This window comes from Alternaria ethzedia (genome assembly GCF_023757985.1).
Source record: "Alternaria ethzedia strain BMP 0044 chromosome Unknown scaffold_2, whole genome shotgun sequence".
NCBI lineage: Eukaryota > Fungi > Ascomycota > Dothideomycetes > Pleosporales > Pleosporaceae > Alternaria > Alternaria ethzedia.
The window spans coordinates 116,726-142,161 of record NW_026056195.1 but is presented as its reverse complement, the minus strand read 5'-3'; the positions used below and the strand labels follow the sequence as shown (position 1 = coordinate 142,161).

Here is a 25,436-nt window from a genome sequence, read left to right as displayed (position 1 = left end):
GGAATGGGTGGGAAGGGTTGAATGGAGGAGGCGGAGGTTTGAGGGCGGACACTCCTCCTGCCACGTAGTTAGTATGAATGTAGAGATCATTGGTAAACATTTACTGTTCTCTTCAGGCACATGTGATGCTTGTATGGTGGATGACATCTCATGTATGTCAATAACCTCAGCCCCATGGCTTCCAACACGAGATCTACCATCCTTTTAACCACACTCCTCCCCCAAACCCCACCCTACCATCTCCATCATCCGCCTCACGTCCGCCCCAAAAACCAAATATTATACCTCCCCGTATAATTAGGCCCCGTATGTGTAAGTGCAGGCCTTGGAAACTCCAACCCAACCCACTGCTGCCAATTGCTCCACCTCACCCCGCACCCCAACCTAAACACGAAATTCTCCGGAAACGGCTGCGGCTCAAACGCATGGTCCGACCACGTCTCCGCCATCTCGTCCAGAACCCTATCGATGTTGTACCACGCGCTGTAGTATCCGTGCTCCACCCGTTTCCGAGCTATCTCGTAGGAGAAGCCTGCGATGGGGAATTTGGATGTTTCGTTGGAGACCTTCGGGTCTACGGCATGGAGGAATGTCTGAATTGAGGTGGAAGGGTGGTGGGTGGCGAATGTGACGAGCTGGTTCATGCAAGGGTCGAAGAGGTGCGGCGAGAAAGGACACTGTCTGTATGCGATGCGCTCGTGGACGTGGATGCGGCGGATGCTGGTGAGCTGCTCGGGTCTGGCGCTGGCGATGTACTCTGCACATATACTAGAAGCGGATTCGGGGGTGTCTTTGCGGAGAGGGAAGATTAGTTCTGGACAGCGGGTTGGTGGGAGAGCTGATGTTTCTTCGTAGAGTTGTTTGCAGACGAATTTCATTTGGTTTAGGTCTTTCTGTAGGTTTCGGGTCGGATCGTGGAGGATCAGACGTTGATGTAAGACTCCTTCCTTGTGGTATGGCGCCATGAGGATGGCCTCGTCTGTTTCGAGAACGTGAGCGTAGACGATGTTGCGGAGCTCCCCTGGCAGTGAGAATAGCCGGAACGGGCCGGGCGGCTCATCGTGGGAGTTTTTGGGTTGGCCTGGTGAAGCAGTTTCGGTATTGGTTGCTGATGAAACTGCGACATTCGACTGGAAGGGCGTATGTTGGGCTGAAGAGCTCGTGACGAAAGGATAGCCGGCATACTCAAACAATGAGGTCAGCAAGGGCCGAAATGCACGCAGTGATAGAGAGCTCATGATTGCCACACGGTGATGCGGAGGGTTGAGAGAGAATATGCTTTGTCTTGGTGAGTGCAAGGGATTATGAATCTCTGGAGTCCTCCGTAGCAAGCACCCAAGCCTTCTTCTTTGCGCACGAGCTCTGGAAAGGTCGGCGTACTTCTAGGCGGCAGCACCTGATCGATGTTATCGTCAGTTCACGGCAGTCACATCACCAGATCAACAGGATTCACTCCCTCGTCATTCGCCACAATCCCAACCTCCCTCTTGAACCGTGACAACCAGTTCGGGAAATCCGCAGGCGTCTGGTTCCATGGGTCGTCACCATCATACATGATCCATCGCGCCTGATGCTGGATCTCTTCGTCGGAAGGGACGTGGCAGTTTGGGTTCTTCGGTGAAAGCGTCGATGCCGCCCATCTCCTCATGTCGCTGTCAAAGATCCGGTAGAAGTTTGTGTCGTCCGGTAGCAGCGATCGCAACCGACCGTACATGTCCGTCTGCGCGGTAGATTCGGGTGAGACTATGGGTTCTTCCGAGAAAGTGGGAAGCGTAGTGAAGTAGTCGTGGGTTTGCTTGGATGGACTTGCGATCCCGAGAGCGGAGGTGGACGCTTCTTTGGGAGGCGAGGCTGGCCACGAGAGGTCCAGTAGTTCGCCCAAGCCATGATCTGCCGGGACATTGGTGGATACAACATCGGAGATGCCAGCGCGTTGCTTGAAAAGCGAAATCCAATCTGTGCCCGAGTAGATCCCTTTCACGATCCAATTCGCGAAAACGTCGGATGGAGTACTGGACTCTTGCTCCATGCGCCGCACAATCTGGCATGCCTCGTGATGCAGTTGCACATCTTCGAGCGTCTCTCCAGTAGTTATGCGCTGAGTGACGAAGCCACGAAGCTGCGCCTCCAGTGGGCATTGTTCGAATAGATGATCCTTGGCATTGATGCGCAACGGAAAATGTCTGCTCTCGCGGGAAGATCGAACGGGCTGGAATCTCGCGTGTTCAGTCAGCTCATGTGATGACATCATCAGGTCTCGTAGCCATGAGACTTCGTGAAGATGGTTTGTGTCTGGCCCATGCATGACGGAAGTGGTCTCAGCTGCGAAGATGATGCGACAGGCTTCTAGCTGCATCGCATCGTTGTCTGGCAAGTACCCATGTTTGTCGAAATATCGCTGGATGAAAAACTCGATTTCGACTTTGAGCAGTTCGTACGCGTTTGGTGGTGTACCCCAGGATGGGTCGCTACCTTTCATGGGGATGAGAGTACCTCTTTCCCAATCGATGAGATCTGAAGATGTCAGCATCCATACACCCTCAATGAGGAAGCCAAGGTCATCATACCAGGAGGAATAGCAGTCTCAACCAGCGGTATGACGGATGCATCAAACCCCCAATCACCTTGCCAACTGGCCATCGTAACACCAGACTTGAAGTGGTCGGCAAGATGATCGGTCCTCTCCAGCCAAGTGCTCATAGTAGTACCGCAAAATCCGCATCTTGATCTGACATCAGGTATAGGCAGCATCCAGCGCGCCATCGACCACTCAGAAAACTCGACGCCATGCACCAAGCGCAGATGCTGAACGAGATGATCTTTCCGGTGGAAGGTGCGTTCCTGTAGGCTCCTTTCCTGACACGCTGAATAGTGGTGCGCTTCAATATGCTTGTCATCTGGTCGCACCTCGCTGCAGAAGACGCAGCATTGCTCTCCGATCGACTCCTTGGTAGTGCGAGAGCCTTGGAGTGCGCAGATCCATCTCTCCAGCGGTAGATGAAGTGACTTCTCATGACGTTGCCAATCGTACTTAGTCTTGAAGACCTCAGTGCAGAACGTGCATTGATACGGCATGCCGATAGGTGCGGTTCTCTCCGAGTCAAGACGCCGGCGCCGAGTGGTCCGCTTCTTCCGCGGTGCGCGACGTACTTTGAGTGATGTCTGCGAGCCTGACGAGCAATGACCCGAGAATTCACTCGATTGAGAGGTTCTTGCACTGCTTGCTGAAGACATGGCGTAAGGCGACTGCCATGGTTGATGGTACGCGAAGTCTCCAGCATCTTCATCTACTAACAGTCAGCATGATAACTTCATTGCATTGGATAATCAGTCACTCACGTGAGGTAGAAGCCATCGCGCGCGCAATATCGCCAACAGCAGCAGGTTCATGCTCCGGCGGCGATTCCACCCAACGCTGCATAGGGTCTTTGTAGTTCGACGACATCCTCACCGCAGGCGTTCCAGGCCTTGGAATGATATCAACCGGAGAACTGGGCAAATTCTTTACTTGCGGCGAGGTTGGACGGACACTTTGCACCTTCCCACGCCGACGAGCATTCGCGAACCAATTCGTGAGCTGCGCTTTGTTCAATCCCGTTCGATCTTGAAGAGCCATCATCTCACCCTCACTGGGGTAAGGGTGCTTTTGATGAACAGTGAGCCAGTCTTTGAGTGTACGGATAACTTCTCTGGAGAAGCGACTGCCAAGCTTAGGTCTGGATATTGATGCGCTTGGCGTGAAGGGGGACGAAGAGGCGGTGGAATGGTTCGAAAGATCAAGAAGTGACGGATCCATCATCCAACTTTCATTGTACTGATTCGGCACCGCATTCGAGGCCCCTAGGGCTTCCGACAAGCCGGCGAAGCTGCCATCATCTAGGGCGTGGTCTGTGGCGAATTGACTATTCTGAAAGGCGAAGAAAGCATCGAGATCAGCTGGACTATCCATATCGATGGTTACTCAAACGTCGCGAAACATGGAGAGAAAGTTTGCGGGGTAGGAGGGTTGGTTCCCTGGGACGCGCTATATCATGTTCGTGCTAACCGAAGAAGGGAAAGCGCACATGTCAAGTGCGCCTTACTGACACGCTTACCGGGCCAGAATCCTTCGAGTCACGTCAACGTAGGGAAAAAGTTGAATGGGTTTGCAGCCCACATCAACACGAAGACACGCAAAATGTCAAAATGGAGGGAACGTTATTTCATTCCTCTACTTATTCAACTACCTGGTATCCAAAGAAGCTACGTTTGCCTCCGAATCACGTCCAAGAAGACTCGCAGTCAGCTAAAGCCTACCACTGATACGTCTCACACTTGACACTCTTGAACCTGTTCTCCACGCTCAAGTCATCAACCCACTGCTCTCCACCCCTAGAATCAATGCTCATGGGCGACTTGTCCTCTCCACCTCCACAGCCAAAGTCGCGGTACCACTTGCAGTATGCGCCACCATACTGGATGATCGAGATCGGGCCCTGATCCGCAGGAGCAAAGTTGGCGCATTGCTGGATGGCATTGATGGCGTTGTCGGTGCAGAACTGGTAGTGCGCTTGGTGGCAGACTGTTGTTGAGCCTGGGGGCCAGTCGCGCTTGGTTATTTCGTTCACAGTCGCCTTAGAAGCTTGACACTCCACGCTCGCAACCAAGTTGGTCTTGACCCCGAACGTAGTGTGATCCGTGGGAGTCGATACGTACTGCCACGCTTCGTGCGAGCAGCCGGCTTCAAGGTAATACTTGCACCATGTACCCTTGGCTTGCATGATGAATTGGGACTTGTGGGCGACCTGGGCCGGAAAATCTGTGCATTTATTTTGGGCGTTGATGTACCAGCAGCCGGAGGCAAAGTCTTCGGAGCAGGCAAATACTTCGCCCACTCGGATGATTCTAGGAAGTGTCCATGAAGGTGCCGAGTCCGTGGGGAGAGAATCGCGCTTGGTGATATCGTCGGCGTAGATGGGCCTGTCTACGGCGGTGACCTTTTCGATAGCATGGTCGTGGGGAATGACTTCCAGCTCAGATGTCACACCGGGACCTCCGCACACTACACTCGCGAGATCCTTGAAGAAGGTCCCAATAAATGCAGTCGGATTTCCTGGCGCCGATGTGTGATGGAAAACCTCATCACTATCCTTGCACCCAGGCTTGTTGTAGTACCAACAATACGTCCCCTTAGCCTGCTCGAGGATCATGACGTTGTGGGCGGTGTTCGTAGGGAATTCTAAACAATCGTTGAGTGCATCCATGATCCAGCAGCTATCGGTTTGCTCATAAGAGCAGGTGAATAGATCGCCGACTGGGAGGTCTACGGGGCTGTATCCGTCCCTGGGGTATTGGATCTGGGTATTGGTTAAGTCGGTAGCTGGATCCGGTGTGTTGGCTGCAGAGGCCGCGGAAGTGATGAGAGCTACATTGGACCGAGAACCTTCCTCTCGCGCAACGATCTCAGCGTGAGGCTGAGTACGCACACAGATGACATGAGTAAGCCTCTTGCCAATCTCCAAGGGCACATAGTGGACATCCCCACGCCCCTGACCTGACGCAACAAGGAAAATAGGACCCTTGGATACATCGCAGCTGTCCTTGTAGAACGAGCAGGAAACGTTTCGGGGTACAGCCACAGCGATCAGATCATGCGCAATAGAGTCGTCAAGCTGGATGCACTTCTTGGTGTCTTCATCATGAATGCCAAGCTGGGATGTGCTGCCGAATAGGACGGCCATGGCTCCAGGGTCGGCCATCGATGTGTCTAGTACTTCTCGCGTAATGATTGTAGATTGAGGCTTAGTACGCATACACATGAAATGAGTAAGCTGCTTGCCAATGTCTGACGGCACTTTGGGGACTGCGTCACCCTTGTCCGAGTGAACCTGGTACAGAGGACCCTTGGATACGTCGCAGCTGTTCTCCCAGAACCTGCAGAGGACGTTTTCGTGTACAGCCACGGCGATGACATCGTGCGCAGTAGAGTCGCTAAGTGGGATGCAGATGTTGGCGTCTGCGGGGTAGATACCAAACATGCCACCAGTACTGCTGAACACGTAGGCGATGGATGGACCGTCCTTTTGTAAAGTCATCAGAGCCGTGCTGTCGACGATAGGTGTAGTTTCCGCTCGGGCATCGACAAACGGTGCAGTAGCCGCCCACGCATCGATTTCAGCATCAAGGGTATGCTTCTTCCCGCAAGCGACGTGTGTGATGTCGCGGCCAGTATACCCCGGGATATCCACACTCACGACATTGCTCCAAGGATTCGAAGCGCGGAAAATCGGGAACTTGGCTATATTGCAGGCGTTGGTGTAAAACACGCAGAGAATGTTGGCTTCCAACTGTACTCCGACAACGTCATTAGCCACATGCTTGCTGAGCGCAACGCAATCCGCGTCGTTGTCGTCATAGATATACAAGTCGGCTGTATCGCTGAGGACGCGGGCCATCTTCGTCTTCTGGGCTGTGGTCTGGAGAGATGAATCGTCCGCTCGTGCATTGATGCTGGCATAACCGTCTTTCTTCCCGCACATGACGTGGGTGATCTTCTTGCCAACATCCGCTGGCACGTCTCGAGCGGTGAACTGCGCCTTGTCGGTCGAAACGGTGAAGACGGGGTATTTGGCTAGGGTGCAATCGTTGTCGTAGAATACGCAGAGAGTGTGAGCTCCAACAGTTACACTGGCAACATCGCGGGAAATACGATCTTTCAAGATAACGCAGGCTCGGCCGTTTTCGCTAGTGACAGACATTTTGCTTGTGCTGCTGGAGATTTGCGCAAGGGTTGGGGAAAACGTCGTAGCATCTGCTCGTGTCTCGATCGCATCATGGTCTTTTATTCCGCAAATGACGTGGGTAATGTTCCTGGAGATATCCGCTGGCACGTCGCGACTGACAAACTGCTCCGTGGTGCTTGAAACGGTGAAGACGGGGTACTTGGCTAGACTGCAGTCGTTGTCGTAGAACACGCAGAGAGTATGAGCTCCAATGTTCACCTTGGTAACATTATGAGAGAAAGGGCCTTCGAACATAAGGCAGGACCTGTCGCGGTCGCTCATGATAGCAAAGTCGCTTGTGGGGCTGAAGATCCTCGCTATGTACTCCCAAGATGCCGTTGTTTCGGAAGCGGCCGCCGGGCTAGCTTCAAGAGATATAGCATCCGCTCGCACATCGATCTCATTATGGGGAGCAGTCGAAGGCCCACAGACAGCGTGAGTGATTTTCTTGCCGACATCCGATGGCACAGGAACTTTGGTGTAGGGGGCCTCGCTCTTTGCAGTGAAGAGAGGCTTAATAACAGTAAAGCAGCCGCCTTCGTAGAACCTGCAGAGGGTATGGTCGACCAAGGCTGCGTGCGTCAAATGACGAGATACCGTGTCCGGGAGTTTGATGCAGAGCCCAGCGAAGTTCTCTTGATACTCAAAGGCGTAGCCGGTATCGCTGATGAGTCGCGCGATGAGCCCGGACGGTTCCTCAACCGCGATAGATGTCGCCTCGAGAGATGTATCCGCTACTCGAGCTTCGAGCGCAGGAACATCGCTCAGCCGGTGGTCGCCCTTGTAACACCAAACATACTTGAACCTAGTTCCGTACTTCGCATCGATCTTGAAGAGGTGTTGCTTATCCAGAGTTTGAGCGGTGTAAATGGGTTCGCCTTTGCAGTCTGAGTGGCGGTCGTTGTAGAACCTACACCTCAGACCTGAATCTTGAATGAAAGAATCGACGTTATACGCGATATCGCTGTTTAGCTTCAGACAGTTACCCAAGAGCTTGTTGGTCATGAGTTGGCCTACGCCATGGCTGCAGACAACCAAGTATTGCTTGTCCGGGGACGGGTTCATGCAGGCCCAGTCTGGTGAGAAATCGGTGTCTGGAGCGGCGTCGGTGTCTGGAGCAACGACAATTCCCGGAGAGGAAGGAACATCGACCTCTCGAGCTTCAATCCCACCAACGTCCCTGCGCCACTGACCAATCTTGCACATGACATACTTGATCCGGTTTCCAGCGTCGGGTGGAATCGTAAAGCTCTCCTCTTTCTCGTGAGTAGTGGTGGACCCTTCGATGTTGCCATTGCACTCGTTGCTGTCGTCGTAGTACCTGCACGTGATGCGCGCATTCTGAGTAAGAGTTTCGACGTGGTACCCAACGGTACTGGTCAGCGACACACATGCGTTCATCCAATTGTTGGGGATGTTGTTGGCGTTGCCATTGCCGCAGATGGACAAGAAGTAATGGCTCGCATCGGGGTTCATACAGGCGGAGGAAGATGCAACACCCCTGCGCCACTGACCCTGCTTGCACATGACATACTTGAGCTGGTTTCCGACCTGGGGTGGATACGAAAAGATCTCGATGTCCTCTGAAAGATTGTTGGAGTACGCTTTAAAGTCGCTATTGCACTCATTACTGTCGTCGTAATACTTGCACATGATGTGCGCGTTCTGAATAACAGTGCCGACGTGGTGCCCAACGGTATCGGACAGCCGCACACAAGCGTTCATCCAATTGTTGGGGATCCAGTTGGCGTTGCCACCGCCGCACACGATCAAGAAGTAGGAGTCCGATCCAGGGTTCATACAGGGGGATGGGGACCAAGATGAAGTGTCTTCGGGTTGGGTGGGGATCGCGTCGTGGGCGGAAAGAGCGTCATTCTCTTCGGCATGCTTGATATCTTCCGCTCCCAGAACAAGAGGAGCTTCGTCCAGAAGAGCGTCATCAGCTCTAGCCTCGAGCTCACCAGACTCCCCACGCGGCGGCGCCTTATCACACCTGACATACTTGATCTGCTTGCCAATCGCCGACGGAATCCGAAAATGATGGGTAAGGGTAGCGACGACGTAGTCGCTGTTGCAGTAGTCGCTGTCGTCGTAAAATTTGCACATGAGACCAGGGTCTTGAACCGTGGTTGTGACTTCATGCGCGACGCCGGCGGTAAGTAGTGCGCAGACGCCGAGCCAGGTCTTAGGCATGGTGCTCGTGTTGGTGTGGTTGCCGCAGATAGCCGCGAGCCACATGTCTGGCTGTTGTCCCATATTGCATTCGGGAGCAACATACTCGAGGTCGGCGATGTCGGCGGGTTGGGAGGTCGGGATGAGGGAGACGGCAGTGGACTCGGGAGTAGGAGCGGCGAAGGCAAGACCAGCGAGGCCGATCAAGCCAGCGACTAGATAGTGAGCGCGCATGATGACTGCCACGTTGAATGTCAGAAATCTCGGTCCTTCCGCGATCGATAAAGTTACTCACCTTTGGCCAATCGCTCGCTCTCAGCGCACTGACGTTGTCGCTAGCGAAGTTGACAGATGTAGTAGCGATTGTAGAGCTTTCGCGCAAATGATGGAGTGGCTCTTGCAGCCAGTAATAGAGGGTGAGTAGGATTGAGAAAGGTAGTAGCTGAGTGGAAGAGAGAAGACAGGAGGCGACGGGTGGGGGATTTTGTCCTTAGTAAGAGAGCGGTGGGAAGGCGCGCGAAGGCCAGGCGAGCGACAAACGGATACCCAGTGAGTGAGGGGTGGGTGGGAGTGAGACAGCAAGAGGTGACGGGTGGGGGATTTTGTCTACAGTAGGGATAGCGGTGGAAAAGCGCTCGTCGAAGGCCGCCGAGGCCTGCTGAGCAACAAACGGAGCGCCAGCGAGTAAAAAGTGAGAGAAGCGAGACCCTGACAAACGAAGACGACGCCGAGGTGTGCTTGGCCGAATGCGAATATTTTGATCAAGGCGCAAAGCGCATGGCCCAAGACCTTTGCATTCGGATTGCGGCGGTGGACCGCAATCTCATACTACCCGCAAGATATGTGCGTCGTTCTCGCGTGATTACCACATTTCTCCATCCCGCGCAGTTCTACGGATCGAAGTCGTGGTGGATGTCGTACTGGTGTCAATCGAATACACCCTGATATGGCTCCCCTACCCTTCCATTCCGCGCCGCTCTACGGGTCAAGATCGCGGTTAATATTATACTGGCGATACCCAAACCCATCCATCGTAACCCAATGACCCAGCGCCTCCATCTCAGCCCAAACCTTGGGATAATGCTGCTTGATCCAAGCCTCGACGCGAGTTTGCCTCTCAATATTAGCGGTGCAATTGAACCAGCTACCCAGACTAATCAATCGTTAGCAAAGGTCGACGAGTACAAGTACAATATTCGAGAGAAGTCAAACATACATCTGTAAATCAGGAGTAAACCCATACTCCTCCTCCACAGATTCCACCAGCGCCAACGCCTCATCATGATTATGATTCCGCGCAACAGCGCACATATACGCTGTCCAGATATTCTTGTCAATCTCGACATCCTGATCTTTCAAGCGCTTCCAGATAGACTTTGCGTGTTCGGAGCCAAAGTGCATGCCTTCGCTTGATCGGAAGGCTATGGCGAGACTGTTGTATGTTGGGCCCTCTTTGGAATCGCAGATCTCGCGCCAGAAGGAGAGGGCTTTGCGGTTCTCGCCTGTGGCAGCGTATGCGAGCATGAGTGAGTTGCGGAGTTTGGTGTCCATCTCTACGTTTAGGTCCAGTTTGAGTTGGTTGTGCGCTAGTTCGAGGGACTCGGCATCTTGGCAGCGGGCGAAGCCAGTGAAGGCTGCGACGTAGACGTCTCTTGTTGCGGTGTGAGTCGGGCTGACGTGGTTGCGCATGTGGAAGAAGACGTGGCAGGCCATGTCGGAACGGTTCCTGGCGAAGAAGCCGTTCATGATTGGTATCCGATCCTCTCTGGGCGTCTCGACAAACACATTGCGCAAGATTTGGTAGCCATCCCAAGCGTCTGCGGTACTAGTCTCGCCGTCTAGAATGAACATGGAAAGTGCCTTCTGAATGATCGTTCGCTGTTCTGGGGAGTATTGATGTGCGTGTACCTGGAGAAGATCCATCGCGTCATGAATCTCACCCCTCCGCAAATGCAACAGCGTCAGCGCTGCAACAGTTTCCGGTGCGAAGCTGGCCTTGCGCTCGTGAAGATCGTCCACCATGGCCATCAATTCATCAAAGTGATGCTGCTTGGACACACAGAGGGCTTGAATCAGTTCATTGACGACTGCGACACTGCGCTCATCCCCAGAAAAGCTACCCTGCAGGTTGAAGTAGGCAGATCTGGCCCCATCGAGGTCGCCGACGGAGATGCGGTATTGCATCTGCATCGTATAGGTCGTCTCGTCGGGATGAATGCCAAACTTCTCGCCCAGTACAATATAGCGCTCGGCCAGGTACGGGTCCTGCTTGGACATGCAGTGCTCTACCAACGCATTGATGGTCTCGGTATCTGGGCGGATTACAGGAACTTTGGGATCCTTTTGCCGTGCTTCGTCGTTTCTGCGAATCAGTACGTTGATCATCCGAGCGATTTCATCAGGGCCCTTGCCGATAGCAGCAGACCAGAGGAAGATTGCATCCCACTCAGGTTTCGAGGGCATTTCAACCTTGAGCATGTTCGCTACCACCTGTTGACCGTAGGTAAGATCGCCTGCTGCGGCGCAGGCTTTCAACAGAGCAGAGCTGGTGCCGCCTGATGGCTGCGTAACCTGGTGGCCGACTTTGGTGTGAACGGGTTGCGAGTACCAAGATTTGGCTTTTTCCAGGTCTCCCCGCTCAGCGTAGAACGCTACTAGCTTGTTTTGCGCAGGCCTGGTCAATGGAACAGAGGCTTCTGTGAAAGCATCCACCGTTTTCGAGACCTCGGTCAGACTGTTCTCCCGGATGATCCCTCCAAGCACTGTGTTCCAGCTAGAGACCACGGCGCCACGTATCAAGGCATTCGCTGTCTTGTCGTATTTGAAAGCACTAATCGCGATATCTCTTGCTTCAGTAGCCGCACCGAACGCGGCTAGAACCTGGATATGCCTCGAGTTGATGTGCATCTCAAAGGGGACCTTCAATTCCTTCGTCTTCTTCTCTCCAACTTTCTCCGGCTCTTGCTCCTCGGATTTTGCCAGCTCATTGACAACGAGTTTCCCAAAGACCATGTGCGCTTTCCCTAGAATTTCAGGCCGCTTCGACGTGTCCAGTAGCTTTTCTAAAATATTATCCAGGTCATTTCGGCTCAACCATGGCTTCCCATCTTCTCTTGGGTTCTCCAGCAGATACTTGAGAGCTTCAATCGCAGTCCCCACATGCCAATCCTCAAATGTGCCTTTTCTTTGCGCAAAAAACTCCTTGATCGCATCCGCGACATCCTTCGGTGCCGGCGGCCTGAGGTCATTCGCGCGCTTATACGAAACCTCAGCCATTGTATTCAGACCCGGTGGCGCCTCCGCAGGCTTGAGCTTCCGCTTTTGCTTGAACAGCTCCCCAAAGAAAGTCCGCCGTTGCGTCTGGGGAAGTAATCGGGCGCCATGTTGGGTGATGACGCGGGGTCGGACGGCTCGGTAGCGGCATCCTCGGTATAGCAGAGGCTCGTTGGCGATGATGTTGCGGAAGACGAGGCGAGTCAAGTGCGAGGGCATGGCGGCGGCGACGTTCGCTAAGCGCAGGACAAAAGTGTGGTGACGTAGGTTTGGCGTGCAATTGGCGCACAGTGGAAGGGGTATCTAGGCGAAGAAGGCGTCCATGGGGCAGAGGAAGGCGCACAAACGGTATATACACGAAAGAGACGGGATGGAAGCGGGATCCAGTGGCGGCGACGGAGAGCGAGGGGAGCAATTGCGGGAGCTCTTGCCTGCTGTGAAATCCAATTGCGCTAAGAAATCAACCTCCGACCGCCGAGGCCGCATCTCGAAAAGTCACGACGACGCCGACGACGACGGCAACACCACCACAACCGCCGACATGTCAATAACACGGTTACCACTGCGGCCGCTGCCGTCCATAAGCACGACATGCATGCGCTACTTCTCCACCGGGTCCCATAAGCAAGGTGCGCCCAATTCCCCTCCCATGCACACGACTCCATCTCGAACAACCTCTAACCACGCCCAGGCCCCCAAGACGGCATCCTCGACATCCTCGCCAGCAGCACCGCCGCCGCCCGCCCACCCCCAAACACAAACACCACGCGCCCGCGCACCGGCCCCTCCCTCACAGGCATGGCCTCAACCATGGGCCTCTCCGCCAACATGCCACGCGAAGTCCTCGAATCCGACCGCGCGGCCCAATACCAACGGCAAATCTACCGAAAATGGCAACCCGGCGACGTGTACGCCCCCCACGACCTCTCCGGCACCGAGCAAAAGAAGTGGAAGTACGGGCGCAAGAAGCCGCAGCAAGACGCCTTTGATGTGCTAGGCATAAATCCGATATTGGAGTACAAGAACTTTACGATGATGAGCGAGTATATGACGGAGATGGGGAGGGTTAAGCATAGCAAGGATACGGGGCTCCGCCCGAAGAATCAGAGGAAGGTTGCGAAGGCGATTAGGAGGGCGATTGGGTTGGGATTGATGCCGAGTGTGCATCGGCATCCGTTGGTGTTGAAGAAGAGTAGTCCGTCGAGGTTTTTGTAGGAGGGGGATGTATGATAGGGCAATTTGATGTTCATGTTTGACATTTCAAGACGAATGATGGGAATGTGGTATTCAATGCGCCTATCTTGATCCGCAGTGGAAGATATAGGGCAGGTATACAAAACCATAATCTTCGAAACGGCCAGCCGGAAGAGCAATCGTCTTCGCGCCCCAACTAATACCCCGTCTCATTCCTCCCCTGCCTCTCAATCCACAAGCTTATCATCTTCTGCTGCGCATGCACAATCTCCATCGCATAATCCTCATCATAAAGATCATACCACCCCGGACTCTCATGCGGCGGATCCCCCGCCCAAACCATGCCAAACTCATTCGCCTTCTGCGTCTCCGGCCTCCAGATCCCGCCATACGCCCACGGACTCGTCCCGATATACGCACCCCCATTCCTGAACTCATCCATAACCGCTCCGATAATCGTTGTGAAATAGGCGTCCTTGTGCGTCGTGCTCGCACCACTCAGATAAGGGTATTCCTTGTCTTCATTCACCCAGTTATCTCTTGCCATACCGAATTCCTCCAGGAAAACTGGTTTGCCGATGTCCATAGCCCATTGACTGCTGTTCTTCATAAAGTCACGCGCGAAATCTTGGGCAGCGACTAGATTCGCGTCGCTAGCGTTGTACATGTCATAAACGCCCCAGTTCTGGACCCAGCAGTGGGTTGTCGCGTAGTCGACCGTGGAGAAGTTGTGTACGCGCTTGAAGTAGTATTCGCCTTGCTTGCTTTCCAGACCCACGCTGATGAGCTGCTTGGGGGCGAGGGACCGGATGTAGGCGGAGATGCGGTCGACCCAGGGGAAGAGCAGGTCGTTGGGGTTGGGCTCGAGGAAGATGTTGTAGGGGCCTGTGTAGCCGAGTTGGTCGGAGGGTTGGGGTTCGTTGGCGAGTTGCCAGGTCATGATTGTTGGGTCTTCGGTGTAGAGACGGCCTGTGATGGTGTTGCGGCGGCTCATGACGGTTTTGATGTGGTCTTTGTACCATTGCTCGGCCTGCGTGTTGTTGTAGATGAGGTTGGCGAAGGAAGTGAATTCGTCGTATGGCGCTGCGTTGACGCCTTCGACAGTGTAGTTTCCCCATCCGGTGCCAGGTGTTTCGCGCTGCGGTGGTGCAGTCTGGTTCCAGCTTGACGGATAGGGAATTGCGGTGTTGTTGTTTGCCCATGATACGTACTGGGCAAACCCACCGCTCCACTGCCACTCGTTGTTGAGCGTCATGGTGGCGCGCATGCCGCGTTTCGACATCTCAGCAAGGCAGATATCGAGGCCTTGAAAGACGTGCTCGTTGTACTGGCCGGGTGACTCCATGAGTGCTGGGTTCATCCTGAAAGGCTGCGGTGTTGGTGCCCCTTCTGAAGCAGCCATGATACGGAGGTGGTTTATGCCTTTTGCAGCCATCTGATCGAGCTCTGTAACTAGGCGCGAGTAGTTGCCTCCGGCCTCTGGGCCTGCCGCAAGATTCATGCAAGCCCAGTAGTTGATGCCTTGAACATGTCAGCCCACAACTTCTAGGGGAGAGAAGGATATCCTTACCAGTAAGATAGTACAACCCATCACCGTTGTACAGCCTCAGCTCATCCACATAGACAAAGTCGCCGTCCGCAATCGCACTTCCATTATGGCTCTCGCCCCCTCTCGGCAGCACAGAGCCCGCAGCCAACGAGGCGAACAATACCTGAGTCGCGACTTTCATCTCGACAATCCAATGGTAAGAATATGGCTTGAATAAGCCATCACCAAAGGCTCACATCAAAGCTTATATATCCATCCGCCTATCCCGAAGCCGCGGTCCGACTATGCATACTACGTCCCCAAGTGCCGGTTGACATCATATGCGGAGCAAGAACACCCCGACGATGCTACCTTCTCCATCGGAGTGGAGATCGTCGCTGTGCGATTGAGCGAGGTGTGGTAGTTCTTCCGGAAGTCATTGCACGTCGCATGCTACACACGCGTATAGAATGGTAGTGACGAAATGGCTCGGAGTGTGGATCTCCGTTGTAGCGTTGGAGTAGTGTGCTGATGGAAGTGGGTCGCTGGCGTTGGAGACAGTTGCCAAGCCCCGAGGTGCCGACGTCTGTTAAAAATCCGTGCGCAAGCTCATGACCTCGATACCTCTGGCGCTGGCGCCGTGGTCCTACGTGTAGTTCCGCTCCAGCTGTTACGACGAATAATTCAACAGCCACGACCAATCCTCCACCACCATGGATGACGACGACGAAAACGACGAGATCGCAGCGGCCATGGGCTTCGCCTCCTTCGGCGGGACAAAGAAACGCAAATTCGACCACACCGCCTCACCCAAAGCTGGCCCTGATGCGAGCGGCGCCAACTCCACCAAACTGGGTGTCAGATCGAAGAAAGTTGCCAACGAAGACGAGATCAACCTCGACGACGCTGTATCCGACTTCACAAACCCCACGCCGCAACCCCACAACCCCGCGCCGGGCAAAGCAAAGAAGAGCCAACCCGCCGACTCCGGTCTGGCTGCCTTCCTTGCTCGTGGCCAGAATTTACCTGAGACTCCGGCTGCCACCGAGAGCAGCACTCCAAACCTTGCGATGTCTGGCGACCCGCCCGCGGCAGAGATGGTATCATTCGGCGGTCCACCGATCTCCAAGGCGGAGTTGAATGCGCTGCGTCACGGCGTAAGAATGGAGAATGGAGATACGGCATACTTCCTCCCGAGCTTTGTTGAGGATCCCTGGGCGAGGCTGGGAAAGGGTGGAAGCGGATGAGTGGATCTATGATCAACTCTACGAACAGCGCTGTGGAATGATCATTGGAGAAGACGGGTTATGGTCACCGCGCGGTCTTCCTCACACCCCTCCTGGTCTACCGCGATATCTCGCATAGATCCCCAAGCAGCAACAACGTTCTTCTCGTAATTGGCGATGCAAATGTAGCATCTCCTTATTCAACAGGAGTAAGGAAATGCTACATTTGCATCGCTAGTTAAGAGAAGAGTACAGTGCAATATCTACGTGGATCCCCAACCGATAAGAACATCCTTCTCGCAATTGGCGATTAAGGACTTTCATTTCCATGTTCAACAGGAATATGGAAATGCAAGTCCTTAATCGCCAATTGAGAGAAGAGCGCAGCGCAATATCGACGTTGATGCGCAAGCAGCAACAACATCCTTCTCGCAATTGGCGATGTAAACCCTCATTGTAGGTATCCAACAGGATACGCACAATGCGCGTTTACATCGCCAATTGAGAGAAGAATGAGGAACAGGCATAGACTTCAATGGCAGTCAGGTAGTCATCAGCGCCGTTTCATCCTCTTCCTCTTGGACGATCGTTTGTTATAGCATAACGGGGAGCGTTCAAGAGGAAGAGGATGGGAAGGTGATGATGATTGCCTGCCTACCGTGTTGGGTGTTGGGTTTCGGACTGCGGAGGAAGGAGTGGGGATTTGGAAGGCTGAGTCTTTAAGTGGTGATGCAGAAATTTGAGAAATCAAATTTTTGCATCGCCACTTTAAAGACTCTTCTGTGACATTTCCATGAGTAGTCCATCAACACGGCAACGTATTCGTGATCTCCGGTTATTGTGGAGGGCTGAGACGTCTTTGAGAGTAAAGTAGAGATGGCAATACAAATGTGTCTTCAGGAGATGATAACGCAGACCATGCATTCTTTTAAGCCTTTAAGCCCTGGCGCTGTTCACTTAAATCTCCGAGACGCCTCCGCACCCGGGGCGGCCGATCGCGCAGAGTATCGTGAGTCGTGGTGCAGCCTCGTGCCTTCCAAGGTTTGTGGCTTGCGTCCAGAACGCGTCCACACGTGCTTCCCAGGGGTCGCGCCAATCACCCGCTGCGCTACTGGCTCACCATCACTAACTTCATCGCGCGCAACTTCCTTTTCTTCCCGACCTCTTTTAGTTTCTGTTTATGGGCTGATGTTTGCGACTGCCTAGTCGATGTTTACCTGAGAAGCCAACCCGATGCGTGCCCAGGTGTGCTTGTGGCTTGTCGGAAACGCCTGCGTGAGGCTATCGTGAACCTCATGCAGGTACGCGGGCAAGCCACTTCGGCTCCTCGTCCTAGATTATTATTGCTATGTTGTGAGCACATACCCGCTAACTAAAAGGATCGGTCTTTACCTGTACGATACCCAACTTTTGTTGTGTTACTCGTCTCACTCTCTACGAGCACCTCACCAACAGTCATTCCCTCGCTCTTTGTCAACATCTCTCTCCTTCTAATACAGCATAATTCTTAATATTTCATTACACTCATCATGCGCTGGACACTTCTCCTATCCCTCTCAGCAGCGGTAACGCTTGCCGCTGGCAAAGTATCAACGAATGCGCGCTGCGGAAACGCGCACAATGCCTTGCCAGGAGGCATGACCTGCAAAGGTTCAAAGTGGGGTGATTGCTGCTCGCAATACGGCTACTGGTATGGCACCTAGCTTCGGTTTCACAGGTCATTGACTAATGTTTTGTGCAGTGGAAAGACGAAGGATTATTGCGGAACTGGATGTCAGTCATCATTCGGTACTTGCAACGGCGTCGTCGCACCAGCGCGTACTTCGACAACATCTAGCCGCGGCAGTACTTCTACCTCGACTCGGACAGCTTCATCGACAGCACCATCGTCTACTCCCGTAAAGGTCAAGGTCACAACCAACGCCCGCTGTGGAAACTCGTATGGAGCCTCGCCGGTGGGAATGACCTGCTCAGGTGGGAAGTATGGCGACTGTTGCTCGCAGTACTCGTACTGTGGTAGCGGAAGCGCATACTGCGGAACGGGCTGTCAGGCTGGATTCGGAAAGTGCGATACTGTTTCGTCTTCTGTCCGCTTGTCAAAAATCAGCTCTTCGACTTCCAGTTCCTCCAGCTCCAGCAGCGCTTCGTCCTCTACTCCTGTTCTGCTTTCCACTTCCTCCAGCATATCGACCACCGGCACTACCTCAAGCTCGTCGACTTCCATCTCCAGCACTGCTACGTCCTCTAGCTCCTCCCTAAATTCTGGGTCGACCAGCGAAACGACCACCAGCACCGTCTCAAGCTCGTCATCAACCGACGAATCCTCAACGTTACTTTCATCCAGCTCGTCCTCCGAAATCTCCGTAACTCCCGCGACAGCAGCCTCCACGATCACGTCAACACCCACACCCTCCCCATCTACAACGGAGTTCTGCGGCACAAAAGGTTACATTAAAGAACAACCGTCCACCTTCACAAGCAGCCCTTTCACAACTATCGAGGATTGCCTAGCCAACTGCCGGGCTGAGAGTAGATGCGGCAGTGTAATCATCTCTGAGAGCGGGTGCTATCTAAATGAGTCGCCCATCACCAGTGCAAACGTCGACCTTGGGCCAGGATCCCCTCTGACATTCTACAACCGCGAGTGCGGGATCAGCGCCCCGGTAACAACCACGCTGCCTTCAACACTAGCAACATCCACAACGTCGCCAACGCCCTCTCCTTCTCCGACTGCCGCTGAACTCTGTGGCGTGGAAGGGATCGACAACATCAACCTCGAGGTCATAAGAGCCTCGCCATTCACAACCACCGAGGACTGTCTAGCAAACTGTCGCGCAGAGAGTGAATGCGGTAGCTTCATCATCTACTCAAAGATATGCTATCTAGCCCGGATACCCATCACCGCCACGAACGTCGACCCTAGGCCAGGATCTGGTCTCACATACTACAACCGCGATTGTGGCACTAGCGCAGGAGCAACCACCGCACCGCCTACCACATTGGCGACATCCACATCCACTTCCACCACGACCCCAACTCCGACTCCCTCCGTCTGCGTCCCCGCCGCACCAACAGTATCCTGTGTCAAATACCCCAACTGCCCACAATTCACCACTCCACTTTCCAACGCCTGCTCCGCCAACAACTCCCAATGCAAAGACAACTACTTTGTCCGCTGTGGGAACATCCCCGCCGCCGGCTCCCAAGTCATCCTCTCCATTGGCGGGATCCCTGACGCAGACGTCTGCCGTCAACGATGTGATGCGTTGAACAATTGCTCAGCGTTTGCGTTCAAGTCCACGAACTGCATTCTGTATAGCACGATCAATGGGTTCATCTCGGATCCCGCTACTACCTTTATTAGGATCTGTGCGGATAGTTGTGCTGGGCAGCCGGTCAAGAGGGGTGAGGAGGAGAAGGGTGGTGACAAGTCTGTGAGTATTGCGAAGTGGACGCAGGGGAAGAAGCATAGGGGACCTAAAGATACCTAAAGATACCCCATCGATACATAATATCTCGGTAGTTCCAAGACATCATACTTTTTGTAATCCCCGGTACCGAACTCACGCGTTTAAATTTCTAATACTCAATCTCCCAAATTCTCCAGCATACTTTCCTCCCTTCCATCCCACCCCCTCCCATATCCCTCTCCCCCCTTCCTCCCTCCCTCCCCTCCTCTCAAGAAAAAGCAACCCACGCCCCGCACACCCACGCCTCAACCGCAAGCACAAACCCCGCAATCGCCATCCCACTCCCCACCCTTTGGCTAAACTCCTTCCGTGTCAATTTCCCCTCGCCGGCACCAACTAGAATCCATGCTGCGGCGGCGAGGAGGCTGATGAGCAGGAGGATGCCCATGACGACGAGGACTCGCGGGCGGGAGAGGGTGTATGTGAGGTGGAGCGTTGGGGGTTGTTGTGGGTTGCGTCGGGCCCAAGATATCCAAGTATAGTTCTTTCGTCCAGTTTGGGGGGTTTTGTATAAAACCAGTAGGTCACCCTCGGAAGGAGTTGCAGGGTGTCTGTTCTGGCTCGAGCGAAGTGCAGGATGGATATCTTGGTCGTCTTTGGTGTTACCGTTGCCGTTGCCGTTGCCGTTGCCATTACCCTGATCCCATATACTTCTTCTTTCAACATGTATCCCACTCAGCGTCCTCGCACTGAACGTCCTCCGAAACCAATTACCCGCCAACTCGCGATTCGCAGCCCTAAGCGCCAAAGCAAAAGCTTCGTCGTCGAAGTCGGCGGAGCGCTCTTTCCTTCTCATCTTAGGGCTGTGATCCATTCTCTTTTCGCTGTTGCAATTGCTGATGCTGCTCTTGGTATAGCTGTGTTTCGGCGTCCAAGACGAGGCGTACGTTGGAATGACAACTCTGGCAAACTTCTCTTCTCTTCCTGGCGAAAGCCCAGCTTGCTCTTCATCCGCGTTACCACACGCGCACGCACACCTTCCCCTCCCCATACCCCACGTCCACCTCCTCAACCCAACCATCACAACAACACCACCCTCCTCCACACTCCCCCCTCTCCTCTCACCTCCACCTCCCCGTTCCCTCTCCTCAGCACTACCCCTCACAACCCCCTGCGCACTCTCATTCCTCTCCCTCCGACTCCTCATATCATGTCCCTCCCCATTTGCATTCCCCGTCATAAGCCCCAGAACCTCCTTTCCCTTGCGATCATCATACGGGCTCTTCGGCTCATCTCCAAACGGGAACGCACTCGTACAGCACGAGTTCAGCCTCGTGTAATCCTCCGTCGTGCGGTTCGAAAGCGAGAAGTTGAGGGCCGAGAGATGGGAGTCTAGGATACTGGCATGTTTTTGCGGGATATAGCTAGGCTTCGGGATGAGGAGGTCATGACCTGTGTTGGTGGCTGCGGTATTGGGGACGGAGAAGGGGCTGGGTGGTTTGATGACGGGGGAGTAGATTTGTGCGGTGCGGTGGCGGCTGGCTCTGTCGTCTTGGTCTTCGCCGGTTGATAGAGGGGACAGCGTGACGTGTCGGTTTGCGGAGAAAGAGGTGGATTTGGGCCAGGAGGTTGTGGAGGCGGAGTGCAGGTATGTGCGACCTGCTGCGTTTGCCGTGTCGCTACTGACCCGAGGGTCTATACTCCGCGGGTCTGAACTCAAAGCTTCGAGAGCGCGCATGGTCATGACGTGGGCGTTAATGATGGAGTCTGCGAGTACGCTGTCTGATGTGCTGTTTGAGGACGCGGTCCTTCTGTGCTCTCTGCGGAACGTCGGGCTTTGCGGTAGGGCGGTGAGCGTATCTTCTAGAGGTCCTGATGTAGAGAATGGTGCTGAATTGACCGACGCCATGAGCGGAGAGTTGGGCAAAGACATGTTGCTGCGTAACGAATGCCTCGGTGAGTCGATACTGGATCTGATAGACCTATTGTCCACCAATCGCACATTGTCCTTGTTCAGACGTGTCAGAGACATCTTTCGTGCGTGATTCGTTCCTCGACCAGAAGCTCGCTCATCGCCGGTTCCGCTATCATCAGTTCCAGAACCAGAGACATCTGCAAGATCTGCGAGTCTGGGCAGCGAGGTGATGGTGCTGCGTTGCCTGTTCCTTCCGCGCTGCGCATTCTCAGTGTCGGCGTGGATATCGTACGGAATGTCTCTCAGACCCGGCCCTTCGCTTGTAATCGGACTCTGTATCGTTTTGCTCATCCTGTCTTCCCATTCTGATTCGGAAGAGAAGTCGTCGAAGAAGTCGGCACGGTGACCTAGCGCTTTCTGCATCGTTTCGCTGACGTCTGGATAAACTGATATTCGTCTCTTTTGTAAAGCTTCGACAACGCGTGGATATGCTGCCAAGGTAGGAGACAGTCTTTCGAAGGGGTGCTCGAGGAAGATGGGATGAGCCTTGTCTGATTCAGCGGTAGAAGACACGGGGTGCTGGTTAAGAGGCGAGAACTTTGGCGCAACAGATCTCGAGATCGATGGTGTCCGGGTTCGCGCAGTCTCCATTGTCATATCTCTCAACACCTCGATTCATCACCGAGGTTCGCTAATCTCCGCACGTCATCAGGACATCCCGTCCACCTCTTAATAGTATCGACACGATAATCCCTGAAACACATACAGTACGAATACGGGAGATATAGACGAGGACAAAGGCGAAGCAAGGCATATTGGCGCGGGGGGTGGTGGCGACTAGCGGAGGATTGTATAGCAAACAAAGGCGGTATGCACCTGGTACTGCATGTCTACATCCGGCGCTTTACCAGGTCCATGACAGCGGTAGCGAGCGCAAGGCTTTTGTCATCTTGGCCGGCTTTTGGTTGGGCGGGAAGAGTGGACTGCGGATGCAACCGCATTCCGATGGGCCCTGGCTTGCACAGACCGCATGGCCGCCCAAAACCGGTACTTTGGACAGAGGAAATATGGGTATGTGAGAACAGTATCTATTGGCGAGTGGGACGAAGGGTGGAGTTCGCCCAGAAAGCCCCTTGCTCTATATCTAAGCGCGGAGGCGAAAACTAACAACGCCATATGCAATGCCACCAAATCGTTCGTGATCAACATGAGATGGACATGGAGTATGAAAGAAAAGCGAATCCGAAAATCGTATGAGGACTTTGGCGAGTCCCTTACTCGCCGTCGCGGTCGAACATCTTCGTCATTGCCTTTTGCGCAAGCTCTACACCGGCAAAGGTGGCTGCGTTGGCAGGCACTGCTCGTGCCATGGCTGGGCCAATACCAGGGAAGAAAGCCTTGAGACCACCGCTCGCGTGGATGCCCTTGATGGTTCCGCTGATTGTTGGTCGGCCTTCGGCACTTTGCAACCGCGACTTGATGGTGTCGACTGGGAAGACGGGTATCCACATGGCGATACCGGCAGCACCACCCGCAACCATGACGGCGCCCATACTCAGCGACCCCGGCTGACCGGTGACGGGGTCTTTTGGCGTGAGACTGCGCTTGACGGTCTCGTATGTTGCGAAGTAGAGGGCTGATCCAGGGCCGTCACGCGCCAGTGTCATGGCCGAGCCGCGGTATACTGACTTGATGCCGCCTTCCTTATATAGCTGCTTCACCACATCCATGCCACCAGCGTATTTTGGCTTCTCACCAGGCGCCAGGTTCTTTTGTCCCTGAATCTGCAGCAGCACCTTTACGCGCTCGAAGGGTGCGGTGATGATGGTCATGGGGATGGCGCTGAAGAAACCGGCGGCGGAGACCTGTGCGACGCTGAACTGGTTGTTCTCGACCTTGGATACGCTGGATACGAGTTGTTTGCCGAGATCATAGCCCCAGAAGGACACCGCGACTGTCGAATGTCAGCCTTGGTTATTCATATACTGGTCCTCCTGTACTCACACATGGGTGTTACACCAACAAGCGGCGCAGAAACACCTGCATACAGCCCCCTAGCCAGCCCTTCCTTCGCGATAGTTTTCCGCACGACGTCCATAGCCCCGCTGTAGACGCCCTTCTCTGCCGTCTGCATGCGCACCTTGACCAGATCAAAGGGATGGCCGACTACGACAGCAAACACTCCGCCCACACCTCCCGCTAACAGCGCCCGCAGCGACTGCAGCGAAGATTTAGATGCCGCCTTGACATCTTCCTTTAGCTCCGCCGTGTTGGGCAGCTTCTCAATGACCGAATCCGCCGTGTTTGACATGGTGGGAGCTGTAGTGGGGTTGCGTGGGATGGACAGGCGCGCGTGTAATCCCGATAGACGTAGTCGAGTAAGGTATGAAGACCAAAGAAGCCGTCTGAAGAAAGAGCACACCTACGCGACTGCTCCCACAATGCGATGAAGAGAGAAAATGCGTGGCTGATGTGGGCGAGAGCGGATTTGGGTTTCGCATGTGCAAGCTCCAGTGCTCCGGAGAGCTGGTGCTGGGCCTACGTCGGTCCAGCGTTCGGCTGTCCATATGCCGAGGCTGATCGGCGCCGAACAACCGCGCACCTCGTGTGGAAGCCATTGACTGAAGAACGTCATGTGAGGGGTGTGAAGTGCCAAGTTCATCAAGGAGATGTTGTTTGGTTCGCCAAAGAGATGGAAGCGAATGGATGGAGTCTTATAATCGTGGAAGGAGTGATGTGGCTTCACATACAGAAAGCTTGATCCTCCGGTCGAACGGCGCGAGACATGCACCATCGCAACCAGTAGACCCGCGATGCTAGCATCGTCTGGCACGCACCTTGCTACTCTCGTCGATTCCCGAGATATCTGCGCGTAGCATCAGTCTCGCTATACCAAACTTTCACTTTCCAGTCTTCTCTCAACATGTCTAGTCGATTCTCCCATCACACTCGCGCCTGACATCAAAGAGAGCAGGAAAACACGTAACAATCATAATCTTCATCACCCGCCCGACAGTCAAGCGCACGAGATCCTTCTTCTAAGCAAACTTTCTCGTCTATATATGACATACTACCTCACTTGCAATTCTCTTCCATCCACATCAACTACCATCATCAACACACATCTCTGGAGTGTGCATCACACCAGCGCTACAACCTGGACCGTGGGTCGCCCAAAGGGCTTACACGGAAGGAAGGGTTCGTAGCGGGAGGCTCTTGAACGAGCCGGTTGGCAGAGCGGTGGGGCTGTTCAACACTGGGGGTGAGGTATGGCTTGTTTCCCTTTCCACCTTTCTACCTGTTCTTCGAGACATTTAGGACGGAGAGCTGACATGACACAGGTGTATGAAGACTACCCAAAGAGGAGTCATTGCATACGCGGTCCGATGTCGAAGAGAAGAGAAGAGATTCCGGCACGAGACCAGAGAAGCACAGAGGGGGTGTGTGCCAGCGTTATGTCAAACCCGTAAGAAGCCAAAACGGATGTACACGATAGGAAAGATATTATAGGGACGCTCTTGACCGGGCTGGTTGGCAGAGAGGTGGGGCTGCCGACAGGAGTGCGAGGTATATTCTCTCTCTTTCCTTTTTCCTTCCCGACCTCCGAGAAAGACAACCAGTTGCTAACATCATAGAGCTTCCCATAGTGGAATGCCGCAGTCCGTGATGATTCCCAGAGAGGAATTACACCGAACATGATGGCCCCCAGAGAAGGGTCATCACGGATGTCATTCTCCAAAGAGAGAATTGTTTTACCTGGGCGCCCAGGTCGAAGGGGTCTGTATCAGACCAGTAACCTCGAGAGGGGTCTCGTTTCAGCCCGCTTGTTGAGACACCCTACCACATGGCACCGCGTGGTCAAAGGTGTCAAGACAAGAAGGCTGGAATGAGACCCCTCTCGAGGTTGGGGCTTCTTAACGGGGGCGGTTGGGGGAGCGGTGGGACCCTCGACGTATG

General features: G+C 54.1%; 7 protein-coding genes across 7 annotated transcripts; 2 read left to right on the top strand and 5 right to left on the bottom strand.

Annotated features, from left to right (window-relative positions):
• Window positions 1–100: 100 nt before the first annotated feature.
• J4E87_000851 (uncharacterized protein) lies at window positions 101–2,897 on the bottom strand (the record flags this gene model as incomplete). Its single annotated transcript, XM_049372503.1, has 5 exons — window positions 101–103; window positions 372–1,184; window positions 1,481–2,514; window positions 2,568–2,722; window positions 2,785–2,897. The coding sequence occupies 5 exons, from the start codon at window positions 2,895–2,897 to the stop codon at window positions 101–103; spliced, it is 2,118 nt and encodes a 705-aa protein (XP_049237161.1).
• Window positions 2,898–4,292: 1,395 nt separating this feature from the next.
• Window positions 4,293–9,167, bottom strand: J4E87_000850 (uncharacterized protein; the record flags this gene model as incomplete). The annotated part of the gene is made up of 1 exon (XM_049372502.1): window positions 4,293–9,167. The coding sequence occupies one exon, from the start codon at window positions 9,165–9,167 to the stop codon at window positions 4,293–4,295; it is 4,875 nt and encodes a 1,624-aa protein (XP_049237160.1).
• Window positions 9,168–9,911: 744 nt separating this feature from the next.
• On the bottom strand, window positions 9,912–12,425 carry J4E87_000849 (uncharacterized protein; the record flags this gene model as incomplete). The annotated part of the gene is made up of 2 exons (XM_049372501.1): window positions 9,912–10,086; window positions 10,150–12,425. The coding sequence occupies 2 exons, from the start codon at window positions 12,423–12,425 to the stop codon at window positions 9,912–9,914; spliced, it is 2,451 nt and encodes an 816-aa protein (XP_049237159.1).
• A 322-nt stretch (window positions 12,426–12,747) lies between these two features.
• J4E87_000848 (uncharacterized protein) lies at window positions 12,748–13,421 on the top strand (the record flags this gene model as incomplete). The annotated part of the gene is made up of 2 exons (XM_049372500.1): window positions 12,748–12,835; window positions 12,898–13,421. The coding sequence occupies 2 exons, from the start codon at window positions 12,748–12,750 to the stop codon at window positions 13,419–13,421; spliced, it is 612 nt and encodes a 203-aa protein (XP_049237158.1).
• Window positions 13,422–13,596: 175 nt separating this feature from the next.
• Window positions 13,597–15,130, bottom strand: J4E87_000847 (uncharacterized protein; the record flags this gene model as incomplete). The annotated part of the gene is made up of 2 exons (XM_049372499.1): window positions 13,597–14,921; window positions 14,971–15,130. 2 exons carry the CDS (start codon window positions 15,128–15,130, stop codon window positions 13,597–13,599), a joined length of 1,485 nt encoding a protein of 494 aa, XP_049237157.1.
• A 511-nt stretch (window positions 15,131–15,641) lies between these two features.
• On the top strand, window positions 15,642–16,175 carry J4E87_000846 (uncharacterized protein; the record flags this gene model as incomplete). Its single annotated transcript, XM_049372498.1, has 1 exon — window positions 15,642–16,175. The coding sequence occupies one exon, from the start codon at window positions 15,642–15,644 to the stop codon at window positions 16,173–16,175; it is 534 nt and encodes a 177-aa protein (XP_049237156.1).
• Window positions 16,176–22,753: 6,578 nt separating this feature from the next.
• J4E87_000845 (uncharacterized protein) lies at window positions 22,754–23,790 on the bottom strand (the record flags this gene model as incomplete). Its single annotated transcript, XM_049372497.1, has 2 exons — window positions 22,754–23,433; window positions 23,484–23,790. The coding sequence occupies 2 exons, from the start codon at window positions 23,788–23,790 to the stop codon at window positions 22,754–22,756; spliced, it is 987 nt and encodes a 328-aa protein (XP_049237155.1).
• Window positions 23,791–25,436: the final 1,646 nt, after the last annotated feature.